Here is an 18,531-nt window from a genome sequence, read left to right as displayed (position 1 = left end):
ACTTTAGTCAAGATCCAGAATCTTACTTGAAGTGGTAACCCTAATCCGATAAAAGCAAGTCTCAAAACTTCCTTCCTAATCGGAACTCTTCTACCAAATAGGACTCAGAGTCCTACTAGGACTCCAAACTACTTAGTTCACCATATAATCAGGGGCAAACCATCTCATTATTCATTTAGAAATCACTCATAGGTTTAGCTTCTAAATTCTTACTCTCAAGAATCATTGTTTTCCCCTGCTATAAAGATTAGTTCTGACTAACTTTACCATCTTCAACGTAAAGTTGTGCTCCGGTCACTTTGTGTTAGTCTGGCCCTAGCGGCATTATAACAGTAAACCTTTCTTGCTCTCAACCCTTACTAAAATACCTTCAACTTCGCTACAACTTCGCTAACTTGAGCATCAGAGTGCCTATGACAGACACCACACTGGTGTCACCTAAGCCTTCACGTTCTTTTTGTCTTTTTGTGCAGGTCTATCAGATTACTAATGGCTCGCTTCTCACAAGATTCGTCCCTTTCGAATCAACTATAGATTTTACCGTTTACACATATTCATAGTCTTGAGAAAATTATATTAGGATGTCTTGATTAGAGAATTTTTGATAATTTGATATGAATAATTTATATACGTGTGGGAAAGAATGAAATGATCTATGTATATGAATCAATTCAACTGAGAATAATATTAGTAGGATTGTTGTTTCATTTGATATATGATTTCACTTGGTAATTCTCTTCCATAATATTAGCAATATTTAACCCCTAAGAGGTTGGTCTGACGATCGAGAAGGTTTGCTCCCTTCATTAATTTATTGGGTTCAAACCATCTTGGGGCCATTTATCATATTTCTTTAGAATATTAGGCTTATAGGGTATTTAATAGACCTCAGAGATCAGTTAAAGTGTACGCAAGCTGATTTGGACACCCCGTTATTATAAAAAAAAAAAAAAAAAAAAATGGTTAGCCACATTAGCTCTAAATAGAGGTGGAGCTTAGGTACACCAAAAGAAAAGTTGCCAAGAGGAGTAGGTTAATACGATGGACCCATCACCTGATCTGCCACATGTAAAGACAACACGTGACGACAAATTTGATAATCCAATTTTGAATCATTTCATTTATCCAATATCTACCATATATGCCAATTTTAATAGGTACAATTTATATTCAAATTATGCATGAGTGCTACTGCTACTGCATATAATAATATAGGTATATATACTCATATCAAAAGGTTGAGATTGCGACCTTTGCCCTTCCACTTGATGCTCTAAGTGAGTGGCGCCGCTTGAATTATTACTATTTTATTCCACTTCTAGTATTGCGTACCACAAAAGGAATAAATAATCTCTCCCATTAATTTTATAAACTTTTGGAACCAATCACAGCATGGGTCGATTTCAATATTAATATTTATTATATAGTTTTTAGGTTGTTAATTACAGTGGGATGAATTATTTTAAGGTTTTAAGAAGATTATGATTTGCAGGGTTCCAGGGATTTTATTAGCATAAAACATGCAATGTTATTTGGATGATTCTGCATGGAGTAGCGTCATTAAGTTTAGATTAACTGATTAATATTATTGTGATTCTATATTTATAATTTAATGAAATAGCCCAGCAATTAAACTGGATTTTCCAATCAGTGAATAATTCCTCTCACAATGTGGCCTCCAACCTATGTCGTCGGCAAAAGAATTTTGAAAGAAGAATACAACAAATCAGAAGCTGGGTGTCACTTTTCATCCAGCTTCATGGGAAAATTCTGCAGTAAATTAATTTATCATAAAGGAAAAAAGAAGTGAGACATTTACATCTGGTAGTCTGACATGGCAGAAGCTGAGATATATCTAAATTCTAATGGAGGAAATAATAATAAGAATGCTGCAGGGGAAATGTACATATAAGGTCAAACTCTACTGTAATTCGCTTTACAGGATGCTACGGGAAAGAGAAAGAGGAAAGATAGAATTTACAAAAAAAATGCTTAAAGACATCCCCCACTTTGTTAGTGCAACTTATAATTGTTGTTATTTATATTCTACGGTGGAAAGTTATGTGGGGACTATTTATTCCATACACCTCAAAATCAATTTGATTTTCTTTTCATTATATATTACATCCTGGATCCTCCTCTATCAACATCCATCACATGAGCTGTATGTATCTTCACTATTAACCTTTTAATTCTTTCTAATTATTCATAATTAATCTTATTACCATATTATACAAATAGAATTATAATTAATCTCATGATTTTGATATTTTTGAGATGACATAGGCATTGCATCATGATTGGTAGATAAGGATGATGACAAATACCTAAATTTCTTTATACTTAATAATTAGGGTTTAATGGCACATGCATGGGTACAATGGTAATTATACAATGGTAGAATGCCATCATCATCATCATCATCATTATCATATTGTTCATAACAGTTCAAATACTAAACAGTAGAACTGGAATCTCAGTCTCTCAATAACATCACTTCTCAGCAACGACAACAATAATATAATCTATTTTTCTAATATAATCAAAATCAAAATTCACAATTCACAAAACCTTCTTTCTCATCAACATTACAAAATTACAGCTTTCATCATCATCATCAGCATCAATTTCTGGATAATTGTGACTCAAGATTCAATAATTCAATATCATCATCGCTAACCACGTACCATTTTGAAGCCATAATATGGAAAGAGTTTTAACATCGATATTATTTTTAATTTCTCTATGCCTCTATATATACACCAAAAAGGAGAGAAAGGATAGAAATTACAGGAACAAAGGAGATTTTTGAGAACCCTTTTGGATATTGAATCTATTATAAAATGAATCATAAGAAGTTGTAGAAGAAGAAGAAGAAGAATGGAGATTTGAAACCTGCTGATGTTGATATTAAACATCACTAGGTGACTCAGATATGCTCTCTAAATGAGGTCTCCACACGCCAACACGGCCTCTTCTTCGATCCCTCTGCGTCGATATTTTTTCAGATAGTATCTCACTCAAGTACTGATCAGATACAAGAAGATTCGTGGTCGTCATAGAAATATTGTTGCTTGTATTATTATTATTTTGGGACTCTCTTCTTTTCTTCTTGGAGGAGGACTTTGATCGAGTTTTTTCAGGCGCTGAAGGTACAGGAATGAGAAAATAAATCTTTCCACGTTGAAGCTCAGCATCCGGCGGGACAATAACGATCTTCGGAACAACCCCGTCATCGGAGGGCGAAGAGGGTTTCTTAAGGACGTGTTTTGGATGAGCCTTCATGATCTCGCTCGCTCTGATTGTGCCACTGATTTCTTCCACGCGGCCATTAGAGTGAACTATTCGAATCACGTCAAGAGCTCCACAGGGTAGAATGCAAGAGATACAACACCTGATCGTGTTCTTCATGGCGCTCTTTTCTCTCTCTCTAAAGGTCTCTCATATAGAGAGAGGGAAAGAGAGAGAAGAGAAGAGGAGAAGAAAAGAGAATACTAAGAAGAGAAAGAGAAAGAGAGAAAGTCTCTTTTCTTTTGAGTTTTGGGTAGATAGGTATTTCAAGTGAGAATTCTCTTTTGGTACCAAATGATGATTTTATTATAAGTTCTTTTGCTCTTTGCTTTTTTATTTATTTATGCGTGTGGGGAGAAGAATTTTTACGATCTTTGCTTAGGAAGAAATTCATGGCATGAATAATTGCACCTCACTTGTGTACTTTGCCTTTTGGATCCATCATTCAGGTCCCTCCTCCGTCTCCCTTCCCCTTCCCCTTCACTAATTTCAATAATTTGGGTTGGTTTGGGAGAATTATGGGTGACACATGTTATTGCATGATTGGAACTGTCAAGTAAGCAAAAAAACATATACAAGACCCTCTTGAAGAGGGGGTGACTTTGTACACGTGCTTCAATCATAGATTGACATGTGTCAAAATGGGGCCAAATAAGCCAGCAAGATTAGGTAAAGGAGGGCATGATTGTGGGTCAATTGATGAATAATAAGAAGAATGGAATGGGTTTATCGTTTAGAGATGTGAATTGGGAATTGGGTGAAAATGGGGTATGGAGAAATCTTCTTTTGAGGGGTGTTTGTGATCTTTCAATTTTCAATATCCCCAAGCAAGATCATATAGTGTTGTGACTTTCATTGGAAAGTGAGGTGTGACATAGACTTCCTTTTACTTTATCTCTTCTGGTTTTAGGTTTTAACAAGTGCTTTGACTCAAAGTGATCGCACTTGTCTACTTACCTTCTTTTGCTTCAAATTGAATGAATTCTCAATTCTCTAACCCTAACTTGAAGCACTTGCACATTTTAGACAAATGAAAACAAGTAAACCATTTTTTNCACGTCAAGAGCTCCACAGGGTAGAATGCAAGAGATACAACACCTGATCGTGTTCTTCATGGCGCTCTTTTCTCTCTCTCTAAAGGTCTCTCATATAGAGAGAGGGAAAGAGAGAGAAGAGAAGAGGAGAAGAAAAGAGAATACGAAGAAGAGAAAGAGAAAGAGAGAAAGTCTCTTTTCTTTTGAGTTTTGGGTAGATAGGTATTTCAAGTGAGAATTCTCTTTTGGTACCAAATGATGATTTTATTATAAGTTCTTTTGCTCTTTGCTTTTTTATTTATTTATGCGTGTGGGGAGAAGAATTTTTACGATCTTTGCTTAGGAAGAAATTCATGGCATGAATAATTGCACCTCACTTGTGTACTTTGCCTTTTGGATCCATCATTCAGGTCCCTCCTCCGTCTCCCTTCCCCTTCCCCTTCACTAATTTCAATAATTTGGGTTGGTTTGGGAGAATTATGGGTGACACATGTTATTGCATGATTGGAACTGTCAAGTAAGCAAAAAAACATATACAAGACCCTCTTGAAGAGGGGGTGACTTTGTACACGTGCTTCAATCATAGATTGACATGTGTCAAAATGGGGCCAAATAAGCCAGCAAGATTAGGTAAAGGAGGGCATGATTGTGGGTCAATTGATGAATAATAAGAAGAATGGAATGGGTTTATCGTTTAGAGATGTGAATTGGGAATTGGGTGAAAATGGGGTATGGAGAAATCTTCTTTTGAGGGGTGTTTGTGATCTTTCAATTTTCAATATCCCCAAGCAAGATCATATAGTGTTGTGACTTTCATTGGAAAGTGAGGTGTGACGTAGACTTCCTTTTACTTTATCTCTTCTGGTTTTAGGTTTTAACAAGTGCTTTGACTCAAAGTGATCGCACTTGTCTACTTACCTTCTTTTGCTTCAAATTGAATGAATTCTCAATTCTCTAACCCTAACTTGAAGCACTTGCACATGTTAGACAAATGAAAACAAGTAAACCATTTTTTCCCACCCAAGTAATGACTTAATGACACTTTCTTATCCACAAACTTTTAAAATATTATTTTATTACTCAAATTTATATTCTGTTTTCGATTCTAGTATTGTTATGACCCAACACCACCACCATTCTCTTCTCCGGTCATCATTCATCAAAACCCTTCAAACCCTACTCCAGCTAACCCTGTTGATCACCGAAAATTGAACAATTAGGGTTTGCATAACTGTTCTTCCCAAGTTAAATTTCAATCAATCACATCCATCAAAATCTAACATTCTGCTACCAAAAGACTCATTGTCCTTCACTCTTCAAAAGCCTCAACAGTCTGGATTGAGTTTGCTCTCTGTTCACCACTGGAATATAAATTTGGATAATAAAAATGGTATTTTGAAAGTCTATGGGTGAAAAATTATTATTAAACTATTATTTAGGTGATAAAAAAGTCGTTAACTCAATCAAAATCCTTCAAACACTTGAACACTACCTAAATTTTCTTAAAATTTCATTTCACTTTTGCAAAGTAAATGATAAAATTCAAAAGTAGGATGATTAGACCAAGAGAAATTCTTCATGTTGATCTCTTGAAGAAGATCTTGATTGGTTGATTTGATGGGTATTGACAAATTAAAGAGCCCATATTAAGTTTTTATTTTTATTTATTTATTTCTATAAGAAAAGAGGGTAGTTAAAAACTGTTTAAGTAGTTTGATTGCTAGTTTAATTTGAGTAATGTCCCATCCATAATATGGCCCGCCCATTTAATGGTTGTGATGTAGATGTTAGTGGGCAACATGTGAAGTATGGAGATGGAGGGTCCATATGTGGGTTATTTTTTTTTTTTTTTCTTTTTTTAGTCGTGGTGGTCGTCTTAATTTAACTTATGTTTATTTTAATTAATTTATTAATTTTTAAAGTTTATTGGACACTTTATAAACTTAAATAGTCAAATAAACCATAATGTTATTATGATGAATAGTCTCAAGATTTGAACTCAGAAATTTAAAGAAAAAAGTAGATTTCCTTGATTACCCGATCAACCGTTTTTTGGTTGGAGTTTTGATTTTCTATTTCTTTCTTTCTTCTCTAAATTACAAAATTCTATCAACTTTGAATGTTGATTCATCTATTAACCTAACCTTTTATTATCTGTACAATGTTCAATCTTCATAAAAACAGAATCAAAACAATCACGTGTGTGATTGGACAAATGAATTCATCACCACACTGTGGGTGAAAAATAATAACAATAATGGAAATGGAAATGGAAATGGAAAAAGAAAAGGTGAAAGGATATTAATGAGGGTGATTGAGAAGGGTCCAAAATATGGCCAGCTTGAATCCAACCGAATTCTAAAAATGCGGGTTATGTGTGTTTTAGTGCCCCCACAAGTTGAGTACAAGTATTTATAAAATCTCTTTAGAAAGCCAATTATTATGGCAACCCAAACCCATTCTGCCCGTTTGCTTTTATTTCTGTCAATTTCTTCTACTGTACAAATACAAAATCCCTTTTATGCCCACTGAAGAAGTTTAGATTAGATTAGATATTGAAGCAAATTGGCATTTCCTGTAACTTAGTTCTATCATATCTTCCCATTTAGATACAGAGTTATTAATGGCAAAGAAAGCAACATTAACCCAAAACAATAATTTAAATAATTGAATGATAATTTATAATTTCCGGTAAACCTGAGCTTGAATTGGACTGAGAATTCTTAATCTTCTTTAAAGCCCACTAAATGTCGTGGGCTTCAACTCTTCAAATGGGCCACAGTCACCACCACTTGTTGTTAGGCCTAAAATTTCTTGCTAACTATACTAAGTTTAGAACTCATTTTCTCTTAACTTTATACGAAAAGTTAGATTAAAGCTAACGAGATTGTGTTTTTAGGTCAAAATGTGACTTTGTTAGTTGAAGTTGTTATATACGAAAATATGATGTTAGAGTTAGAATGTGTTTTGTATGTTGAAAAAGAGGGTGTATGTATAATTAATATAGAGAAGAACTGAGTCCAACTAATATTGTTAAAAGGCGTGTAAACAGTGAAAAACTCCATTTACCATAATCCTTTTCCCTCGATGAAATCGAAATCAACTTACCCCAAAATAGATCCTTATTGAAAATCGAAAAAGTCAATCAACTCAACTCAATTTAATCCAATCCAAACCAAACTCAACCATGCCCGTCTTCAAAACTCCCTTCAATGGCTACTCGGTCAAATTCTCTCCCTTCTACGAGTCCCGCCTCGCCGTCGCCACGGCCCAGAACTTTGGTATCCTTGGCAACGGCCGTCTCCACGTACTCGACCTTTCTCCCACCTCTCCCACTCTCTCTGAAATCGTGGCATTCGACACTGCCGACGGCGTTTACGACGTCGCCTGGTCCGAATCTCACGACTCCCTACTAATCGCCGCCGTCGCCGACGGCTCCGTCAAAATCTACGACACCGCCCTCCCACCTGCCGCCAACCCCATCCGCTCACTCCAGGAACACACTCGCGAGGTCCACTCTGCCGATTACAACCCTACGCGCCGCGACTCATTCTTAACCTCCTCCTGGGACGACACTGTCAAACTCTGGACCGTTGACCGTCCAACCAGCGTCCGTACTTTTAAAGAACACGCGTATTGCGTGTATAACGCCGCGTGGAACCCACGCCACAGTGACGTGTTTTGTTCCGCGAGTGGGGACTGCACGCTTCGTATTTGGGACGTGAGAGAGATGGGGAGTACAATGATTATACCGGCTCACGAGTTTGAGATTCTGGCGTGTGATTGGAACAAGTACGATGATTGTTTGCTGGCGAGTGCGTCAGTCGATAAAAGCATTAAAATTTGGGACGTCAGGAGTTACAGAGTGCCCATAGCTATTTTGAACGGGCACGGCTATGCGGTTCGTAAAGTGAAGTTTTCGCCGCACCGGAGGAACTTGTTGGCGTCCTGTTCGTACGATATGAGTGTGTGTTTGTGGGACTTTATGGTGGAAGATTCTTTGGTGGGGAGACATGATCATCATACTGAGTTTGCTGTTGGGGTTGATATGAGTGTGCTTGTTGAGGGCTTGTTGGCGAGTACTGGCTGGGATGAGCTCGTTTATGTGTGGCAACAAGGAATGGACCCGAGAGCGGTTTGAATCAAACGAGAATACTTGTTTTTGTTTTTGTTTTTTGATTTTGGTTTTGTTATACATTAACATACTTTTATAAACATGTTGAATGTGATGCTTAATTGGAGGTTAGCAATTGGACCTCAGTAAATTGTGATATATATATATATATATATGAAACAAACAAATTGCAGCGCTCTTGTTGAAGTGAATAAACCTTGATGTCATAACTTTGTTTAATGTTGAATGACTTGTAGTTGTAGATTCTCAAGTTCCAAAGTCTAAATTGTCAATGCCAGGTACAAGAAGTGAGTTGGATTTTTTTGTTATTAGTTTCTTGTTTAATAATACAAATTTATTATGGGTTCATACACTAGTTTCTTATGCAGAATGGGGTTTCTTATTGTGTGACTTTCGGCTGTTGTATGTATGCTACAGAACATTTGTAACTTGTAAGTTCTACCTGAAACCTGCTTTTATACCTTGTATTGAGTCTTGAGAAATAATGGTTTGTTTGATAAACTGCAACCACCAAATCATTGTCAAACTTTAACATGAATGCAGCGTATAGAGCTCCAATTAGTTGCCGAGTTTTTTGCTATTTATTTGTCATAGAGCTGTGAATTTCAGTTCCTGGTTCTTTAGTTGAAAGAATTTCAAGTTTGAGAGATTGAAGCATACAAAAACCTAGTTGTTTGTTAAGTACTCTTCTTATTATAATTATTTGACTTATGTTGGTTGTCCTAAATGTTCAATTCTGGTTTGGTTTGGACACATTTAGCCGTGTATAAAGTACCTATTAGGGTAAACAATGTTAAGGTTTGTACAGTTTTGGGGTCTTTTTAGCTAATCATAAATGATTGGATGTGTTCTACTTTTGAATAGCCTTTCATGGTGAAAAGAAGACTTGCTCTTTGACTGTTTTGGGGTCTCCCTTCCCTGGGTTCTTTAGGGTTGGCATACTGCTGGTAAACAATAGTGCTGCCCCCAATTTCATCAATTTCTAGGCAATGAAATGCTGATATGGGTTTGATGTTTCATTCTTTGACTATCAAGTACAACTTCAAAACTTCAGAACTTTGAAACAAAAAAATCCTTGTTTTCTTTAATATAAAGGAGCGTTACTTGGGAAGTGCTTGGAAATTCTAGGATAACTACCTACCTGGATTTACAGCTGATTGATAGTACTAATTTGTAGAGTTATTCAATTTAAGAATAACTTTACATCGAGCAATCTTTAGTTTTGATGGTACTTGGAGGCTTTTCTAATGATCTCAGGCTAGGTTTGACTGTCTTGCTCTCTGAAGTTAAATAGGTCTTGTTGTACCTATAAAATGTTGAAGCACTCAAAATATAAAGAGCTTTTACAGGTTACAATTATGGAGGGTGCACTAATTTGAAAACCGCCTACATATAAAATTTACTGTTAAAGCAGTTTTCCTCTTGACCAATAAATTCTATCTTATTTCTGAGGTGGTCAATTGAAGCTTATGTTTGCTTGGTTTAGCCTGAGTGATCACTTTTTTGGGTTGTGCTCTAGTCCTGTCATGAATCAGAAAAGCCAAGAAGTAATTTTACTTCATGTTACTCAAATCTGCCAAAGGAAAAAGGTTTTCTGGTTCATTTAATTGTAGTTCATGTTCTATTGAAAATGTATATGTCTAGCTGCTCAATTGAAATTTATTTTGTAATCCATTCTATGGTGTGTCTGTGTTTTCTTGGGTTGAATTAAATAGGCTGACGTGTATATATATACAAACTCCTATAGCTTATATGGCAAGTCGCTATTTTCTTGGAGGATTGACCTGTGATTGTGATATTAGACGTGTCTTAGATATGAAGGTTTGAGTACCATCATGATTTTGAAATACCAAGTCGCAGGTATAAAATTACAAATGTTGATAAGATACTTTGATGAACTCATAGTTGTTTCTACTAATTGTGGGATTTTTTCAGCGAACAAAGTTATATGGGCATGTGAGAATTCAGTTTGGAGTGGCTGTTGTGAGATGTAAGTTCTGGTGATAAGAGGTCTTGGCTTGAGAACTGACTGGTGAAAATAAGGAAAGAGGTTGTAAACTCTGTTGTTGGATATATTCTTGCAAGTTGGATGGTCATCCATAAACAATTGGGTATCTAAAAATGCTGAAATAGATTGGAGTTATAAGGAGGCACAAACCTTGTTTTTTCTATCACCATTACCAGTTTCTTATTTTCATGGTATAGGCTTATGTGGATTGAGCAAACTCTGGTTGTGCTCTATGTTGTAATACGAAAAGCCTTCTGTAGTGACTGCCTCCTACTTGCAGCGTAGTGACTGCTTCCTACTTTTAGCAAGGGGACAAGAGTCTTTTCAAATTGTAGTATGTGATTTTACCTAACAAGAACTCTAAATGTAATTCTACTAGTCAATTATTTGTTGGTTGGACTGTTTCCTGTAATCATTCTTTTCCATCTAACAATCAGTGAATTTAAATATTTGAAGGATTGTGATAGGAACCTCTCCCAGCTCAATCCAACCACAACAAGAACAGTGAACTGCAATCAAGATAAACCCAGCAAAAATATCATCAAACAGTAGCCCAAAACCCAGAAAATAACAGTCACTTGTATTGGCTGCGTTTTTTCCAGTTTTGGGAATACTACTTTTAGTATTTCCAAAAAAAGTTAAACAGTAAAATACCCAAAAACTCAGATTTTTAGGAATACTACTCCCAAGTCCCAATATTATTCAACTTTTTTTAAACCCCTTAAATTTGATAATTTAATTAAATACCCCTAAATATTTTTTTTTAAATTACAAAAACACCCCAATAATCCACATTTACCAGATTCCGGCCACCACCACCGGAAAATGATCTGAATCTGGTAGGATGGCGCACTACCGGCTGAATCTGGCCGGTAGTGCGCCGATCTAGCCTTTTCCGTCCAGATCCACGGTGGATCTGGCCGGAAAAGGCCAGATCTAAGGCCAAAGATCTAGCCGTTGACGACCAGATCTTTGGCCGTAACAGTCGGTCACGACAGCCAACAAACGGTTGTCGTTGACCATCAACGATGACCGTTTGTTGGCCGTCGTTGAGAGCAAATATGGCCAGATCTGGCCGTCCTGACCGTAGATCTGGCCTTTTCCGATTAGATCCACCGTGGATCTGGTCGGAAAAGGCCATAGCGACGCATGACCGGCAAGATCCAACCGGTCATGCACCCATACGGCGACTCCAGCCACCTCTGGTGGTGGTCGCCGACTGGGGGTGTTTGAGGGTGGGTTAGGGGTATTTTTGTTAACTTTTAATGTTTTATTATAGGGGGTATTTTATAAAAAAATAAACATAAAGGGTATTTTATTAATATATAAATTCTACATCGTAATACCCGCCCAATTCAATTTTTTTTTAATTTTTTTCAAAAAACTTTTCTCAAAACCCCCAAATTTTGAACCAAACGGAAGCCATTGATATTCTAACAAACAAACTACAGAGTCAAATGAACTAACAAAAACTATCAACTACACAATCAAAACTCAAACAAAAGAACCCAAGATAGTGTTGGACTTTGAGGGCCAGCTCCTCCCTATTTACTAGACTCTGAGCGCTAGTTCCTCCCCAATTTCTTCTCTGCCCTAGTCTGCTTTCTCTCTCTCTTTTTTTCCTCCAGCTCTCTCTCTCTCTCTCTCCCTAACTGAATTCATTTGCTGTCCCAACCCAGAATCGCCACCTGTCTCCGTGAAAACCCATGGAAATTTCCTGGTAGCTCCTTTCTATTTCCCACACCCTCATCATATGGGTCTCATCAGATTGCAACTTGCAAGTACCCTGGGATAGAAATTAAGAGTTTTAGCCTAGCAACTTCTAGAATGAGTCTGTCTGTCCTATAGAATGTTGTGTTATGTTAATAGGCATTTAAATGATGAAAAGTTTGAAAGTTTGAAGTTAAAGTGAAGGATTCTTCTTTCTTTCTTGTTTTTTTCTTAAAAGTGAAGGATTCTTATTTAAATTGTGCTTAGTGTTTTTTTCTTAAAGTGAAGGATTCTTCTTCTTCCTTCTTTATATTATGTGCTGTCATATCGTTGAAGAGAAATTGACAGCATGATCAAAAATTGGTTGAAGTCTCTATCCCTGTAGAACTTGTACAGAATTTTATTGGGTTCCATGTTTTGAAATTTTCCGAATCTCTCAAGCCAAGTTGTGAGCTCATTTTTACAAATACAAAAATTTGTTGTTTATCTTTCAGTATAATTCTGTATGATGTGCGATAGCTCCAAGTTGACAGCTAGGTGAAGGTGATTTCTCTATTCTATTTTCCTGCCTGCTAACTCAACTTTGCAAATCATAGCAATAAAATTTAACATCTTAAACAATTACGCTTGCACATTCTTATGGAAGCCAAATTCTGATGCTCAAAAGATACGAATCAATTATGGTGTAAATGTTCAATGTGCAGAATTTTCTTTTATGCAGATGCCAAACGGTTCCTCTCCTCCATTTTGACAACTACTTGGTGGGTATCTTCTAGCCTCAGTTCAATCCTCAAAGAGAGAGAAAAAATAATAACAATAGCAAATGACTATGGTTCAAGTTTTGTATGCAAGTTAATGTGAAATATAGGTAATACCATCCTCACTAACTTTTTTTTCACAAACACTACTTGATAGCTCACAATTAGTCAGTTTATAATGAGTTTTATCTCTCCAATAATGAATCATGTCTAACTAATTGTGAGCTATTATATCACGTTTGTGAAAAAAAGTTAACGAAAAAAGTTTATCAACCTATCTTTATTAGTAAAATATTTGGTGTAAGCCTTCTTTATGAGTGGAGCTATTGATACTTTATTAATATACTAAAAAAGCACCGTTTCTTAAGACACCCCATTTTAAAGTTTTAAATTTTTTTTAAAAATTTTTTACACCCCATAAATTATACAAGTGCCCTTCATTCCATTTTTTTTTTAATATATTTTAAAGAGTTAACATTTTATTCCTTTTAATTATGTGATATAGTCGCCATCATCTTTATTCTTAAAATAAAATTTTAGATAATTAAATTGAAAGTTTAGAAAAAAATTAAAGCTAAAAAAATTCTTAAAAAAATCCCAAAAACATAATACAGTTAAACAAACATAAAAAATATAGATTAAAAATAGATACCAATACTTTTAAGAAAAAATAACAATAAATTCATATTGAAGCTATTAAAAACTTAAAATTTTGTATCCAAATCCCAAATCTTCTCTCTAAACTTTTTGCTCGAAAATGATTTGAAAATAGCATAAAAAATTAGGGTTTATGAGATAATAGTGGGATGTCCAAAACATTTGTAAAGAATATAAAATTATAGTTGATTTTTATAATTTACTATAGGGACAAATTTGTCATTATAAAAATTTGAGGTTTTTTAATTAGTACATTAGTGCAGTGTCAATAGATCCGTTTTTATTTTATATATGTTAGATGTTCAGTGTGGAGTATTAATAAACCTATTTTTATTTTATATATTAGATATTCAATCTCATCTTTTCATCGCAAAATATAAATAAATGAAAAAAAAAATAAACTTTTTTAGTAATTTCTCAATGTGTATTGGGAAAATAAAAGTTAATTCCTAAGGTATAGGTTCAGTACCATTTTAATCTTATATAATATTTTAGTAACGTTTTAATCCTCATTAATCGTCGTTTTAATTATCTAATAAGTGGACAAAAGTCTTTTCATCAAAATTAGGGGGTCAAAATGTCTTTTTCTATATCTACTGTCCCAAAAAGTAAAGAAAGAATCTTCGGCTTCGTTTGGTTGGATTTTAGGAATACTACTTTTAGTATTCCCAAAAAAGTTAAACAGTACAATACCAAAAAACTCACAATATTATTCAACTTTATTCAATATTTTTTAAACCCCCTAAATTTGTTAATTCAATTAAATACCCCTAAATATTTTTAATATTTTTGTTACGGCGACTCCGGCCACCCTCCGGCGGTGGTGGCCGGTTGTCCGTATTTGAGGGGTGGATTGGGGGTATTTTTATTAACTTTTAATGTTTTATTATAAGGGGTGTTTTATAAAAAAACAAACATAGGGGGTATTTACAATTTGTAAATCTTACATCGTAATACCCGTTCAATTCAACACATTTTTTAACTTTTTTCAAAAAACTTTTCTCAAAAACACAAAATTGTGAACCAAACAGAGCCTTAAGGTTTCAAATTTGCTGATATGTTCTTGAACGGTTGAACCAATACAAAATAAGCAAAGGGTCCCCACCCTTATAGTTTCGAGGGTTGCCACAAGATTTATGATATTCACACATTCTTTCAGTATTTTGGTGCCACGAATTGGTCCTTACTCATAAAGTTTTGACACTCGTATTTTTACTTTGTTAGATTCTATACGTGTTTTTGATATGTAATGACGTAGAGTTGTATTTCATTATCGAATAATATTATTCTGTTTATCTATCATTGGGCTATGATCCAATAGTTTGGAACGAGAATTATGGTTATGATACAACCATATAAAATTGTAGTATTATAAATTTAATAAAGATTAACTCACAATCAAATCTTACAAATTTTTTTTTTCACAAACTCAATGTGATAACTTATAATTGTGCTCATGGGATCCATAACAGACAGGCAAAACCCATTTATGAGTTGAATAATTATGAACTGTTACGTCGAAAGTTATAAAAAAAAATACGTGAGATTTGGGTTATAAATGTAATATTACCCTTATAAATTTTATGTTTTAGTTTACAAGTTTCATGCCAGAATATTAATATGATAATGTAGTGTAATGAAACCCTGTAAAAAGATATACATAACCCTGTAAAAATCAAAGTCCAAGATGATAATTGTATTGCAAATCTTATCATATAATTGAACAAGGTCCGTTAAATTAATAATCCCAACAAAGTTTTGTGTGATGAATTAAAGATTTTGAAGGTTAAATGAAAAAGAAATATAAAGTGGAAAGACTAGAGATATTATCTTCATCCTCAGGCTTACAGTCACATGACAAAATATACGTAATATGTATGTATTTGCTACAACATATGAACTCTTCTTTTCTTAAGGCCACCAGTTCCCACGTCCATTCTCTCTCTCTCTCTCTCAGCTCTTAAGGCCACCAGTTCCATAAGTGTATCTTTATCTTAAACCCTTGAATTACATCTCATATTTTGCATATCAACATCTTTTCGTTTCTTCAGTCCATCAGTTTCCCATAACCCGTATCTTTATCTTCATTTTGATTCCTTGTTAATTGATTCTTTCTCTCTCTGTTCTCCCATTAACCACTCGTCTTCTTTACTCTCACATACTGTAACTGTCCTCCTCTTCTCTCTCTTTTCTCAAGTAGTTTTAGTTTCTCTCTTACGCTTACGTTATCTTCCTTTCCACATCACATAAAATATATACGTACCTTCAGCATCTCTCTCCCCCCTGCCACCTATTTTTATTTTCTTTCTTGAATCCTTATCTTCCTTCATTCTCATTCCTCCTTTTCCTCCGTACTAATTCTCCTTATCCCCTTGTATATAAAGACCCTATGTCTCAGTCGTTGAATATTATTTTATCAAAGATATATATGCTCACTTTCTTTGCTATCTCTCTGTCCTCTCTCTTCATCACTACAGAGAAAGATAGTATATTTATTAACACAGGAGTCTCAAGATCTTCATCAGCTTGGGATTTCTAACCTGTTTTACAGTTGAGTTGTGTTTATTTCAAGAGTGATCAGCCAAAGGGCATGCAGTAATATATGCCAAAATGGCCGCAACCCAAAATGAAGTTCATTTCTGTGACATACCCGATGCCATTCTCTCAAATATATTTTCCTTAGTTTCTGATACCCGTACTCGCAATGCCATGTCTCTTGTGTGCCGTAAATGGTGCAAACTAGAACGATCAACTCGCAAATCCCTCGTTCTCCGTGGCAATATTCGTGATCTCTACCTTGTCCCTGTCTGCTTTAAAGCTATCACCAATCTTGACCTCTCTTTGCTCTCCCCTTGGGGATACCCTCTTTTAGACGTCTCCAATCAACCACTTCTCCTTGCCAAAATCCTCGGTAATTCCTTTCCATCAGTCGTTTCTCTAACCGTCTATGTCCGAAACCCTCCAATCCTTCATTTACTTGTTCCTCAATGGCCTAATTTAACTCATGTTAAACTTGTTCGCTATCATCAGCGGTTTAATGCTCCTCTAGGTTCTGACTTTCTTGCATTGTTTGAGCATTGTCATTCACTTGCTTCACTTGATCTCGCTCATTTTTACTGCTGGACGGAAGATGTACCGCCAGTACTTGAAGCATACCCCACCATTGCAGCTTCTCTTTCTCATCTTAACATCCTCTCTCTTTCTGAGGGATTTAAGTCCAATCAACTTCTAGACATCACTGGTGCTTGTCCTAATCTCCGTGAATTGCTTGCTACATGTATATTTGATCATAGATTCATTGGCTTTATTGGCGATGAAACTTTGATTTCTATTGCTTCAAATTGTCCCCGTCTTTCCCTTCTTCACCTTGTTGATACCACATCCTCATCTAATACCGGGGCTGATCGTGACGATGACGGCTATGCACTTGAAGATGCTATGATCCGCCATACGGCACTTGGAGACTTCTTTACAGGTCTTCCATTGCTTGAAGAGGTAGTTCTTGACGTTTGTAACGATGTTGGAAACACTTGGCCCGCCCAGGAATTGCTTAATTCCAAGTGTCCACGGCTTAAGTCTTTGAAGCTGGGACACTTCCATGGAATCTGTAAAGCTTTAGATTGCTGGCCGGATGGGGTTGCTCTTTGCAGAAGGCTGGAATCCTTGTCAATCAAGAACTGTGCTGATTTAACCGATTCTGGATTGATTGATATTTCTCTTGGCTGTTCTAAACTCACTAAGTTTGAGGTTCAAGGTTGCAACAGGATCACAGAAATAGGAATGTGGAACTTTTCTCACATTCTTCGGAGAACTTTGATTGATGTGAAAATATCTTTCTGCAAAAATCTCAGTGCTGTTTCCTCATTGAAGGCTTTGGAACCAATTCAAGACCAGATACAACGATTACACATAGATTGTGTGTGGGAAAGTGTTAACCAACCAGAAGGAGAAGCGAGCACCTCAAGCAAATTACCTGCCGAATTCAAGAATTTCCAAACAGAAAAACGAAGCATCATATCGGAAGAAACAAGCTCGAATAAGAAATCCAAACATTCCGATAGAAATGGTAATGATTTCTGTTCTAAAAATTGGGCCAATCTGCAACATCTTTCGCTTTGGATTGCTGTTGGTCAGCTGCTGATCCCATTACCTTTAGCAGGACTACAAGAATGTCCTATGCTCGAAGAGGTTCATATAAAAATTGCAGGTGATTGTAGGTATCAACCTAGACCTTCAATGCCTGCATTTGGATTAAGCTCTCTTGTTTGCTATCCTCAACTTTCAAAGATGAAATTAGACTGTGCTGATGCCATAGGGTTTGCACTTACAGCTCCCGTAGGGCATGCAGATTTGAGCTTGTGGGAGCGATTTTACTTGAATGGGATTGATGGTTTGAATCTCAAGGAGCTCAACTATTGGCCTCCACAAGATATAGATGTCAATCAGAGAACCCTTTCTCTTCCCGCTGCAGGATTGCTTGCACAATGTCGAAATCTTCGAACACTTATCATCCATGGGACGGCCAATGAACACTTCATGATGTTCTTTCTCAAAATACCAACTCTCAGAGATGTACAACTCAGAGAAGATTACTATCCTGCACCAGAGGATGATACCACCACAGAGATGAGAGTATATTCGTGTTCTCGATTTGAGGATGCGCTCAACAGGCGTCAAATTCCTGACTAAAATTTTCAACTTATAGCTTACTTAGCTTATGTTGAATTACTTTCTGCTTAATAAAGGGTGTAATGAACGTAGAATAAGTAAAAAAATTGGATTCCATACGTCTGGGAAAATACTCTGTATTAAAAACACAATTCTGATATAAGCTTTTAAAGTCAATCCAAAATCTAGGAATTGAAGTTTGCAATAGAATCTCCCACAGGTGGTTGTATATATAGGTTTCAACCATTAAATTTGGAATAAGAATCAATG

The 18,531-nt window shown here is 35.7% G+C and overlaps 3 protein-coding genes across 3 annotated transcripts; 2 read left to right on the top strand and 1 right to left on the bottom strand.

Annotated features, from left to right (window-relative positions):
• Positions 1-2,561: 2,561 nt before the first annotated feature.
• Positions 2,562-3,675, bottom strand: LOC116140438. The gene has a single exon (XM_031426068.1). It carries the CDS (start codon positions 3,409-3,411, stop codon positions 2,911-2,913), a length of 501 nt encoding a protein of 166 aa, XP_031281928.1. The 5' UTR covers positions 3,412-3,675; the 3' UTR covers positions 2,562-2,910.
• A 3,560-nt stretch (positions 3,676-7,235) lies between these two features.
• Positions 7,236-10,496, top strand: LOC116140442 (peroxisome biogenesis protein 7). Its single transcript, XM_031426071.1, has 3 exons — positions 7,236-8,738; positions 8,829-8,891; positions 10,396-10,496. Exon 1 carries the CDS (start codon positions 7,513-7,515, stop codon positions 8,464-8,466), a length of 954 nt encoding a protein of 317 aa, XP_031281931.1. The 5' UTR covers positions 7,236-7,512; the 3' UTR covers positions 8,467-8,738; positions 8,829-8,891; positions 10,396-10,496.
• A 5,653-nt stretch (positions 10,497-16,149) lies between these two features.
• LOC116140391 (F-box/LRR-repeat MAX2 homolog A-like) lies at positions 16,150-18,282 on the top strand. The gene has a single exon (XM_031426032.1). It carries the CDS (start codon positions 16,204-16,206, stop codon positions 18,280-18,282), a length of 2,079 nt encoding a protein of 692 aa, XP_031281892.1. The 5' UTR covers positions 16,150-16,203.
• The last annotated feature ends 249 nt before the right edge of the window (positions 18,283-18,531 follow it).

This window comes from Pistacia vera, unplaced genomic scaffold (assembly GCF_008641045.1).
Source record: "Pistacia vera cultivar Batoury unplaced genomic scaffold, PisVer_v2 Contig372, whole genome shotgun sequence".
Classification (NCBI taxonomy): domain Eukaryota; kingdom Viridiplantae; phylum Streptophyta; class Magnoliopsida; order Sapindales; family Anacardiaceae; genus Pistacia; species Pistacia vera.
This window is presented reverse-complemented; position numbering and strand designations above follow the sequence as displayed.

Coding starts and splice junctions, on each gene's coding strand:
- LOC116140438 (XM_031426068.1), bottom strand. CDS start 3,411: ATGAAGAACACGATCAGGTGTTGTATCTCTTGCATTCTACCCTGTGGA.
- LOC116140391 (XM_031426032.1), top strand. CDS start 16,204: ATGGCCGCAACCCAAAATGAAGTTCATTTCTGTGACATACCCGATGCC.
- LOC116140442 (XM_031426071.1), top strand. CDS start 7,513: ATGCCCGTCTTCAAAACTCCCTTCAATGGCTACTCGGTCAAATTCTCT.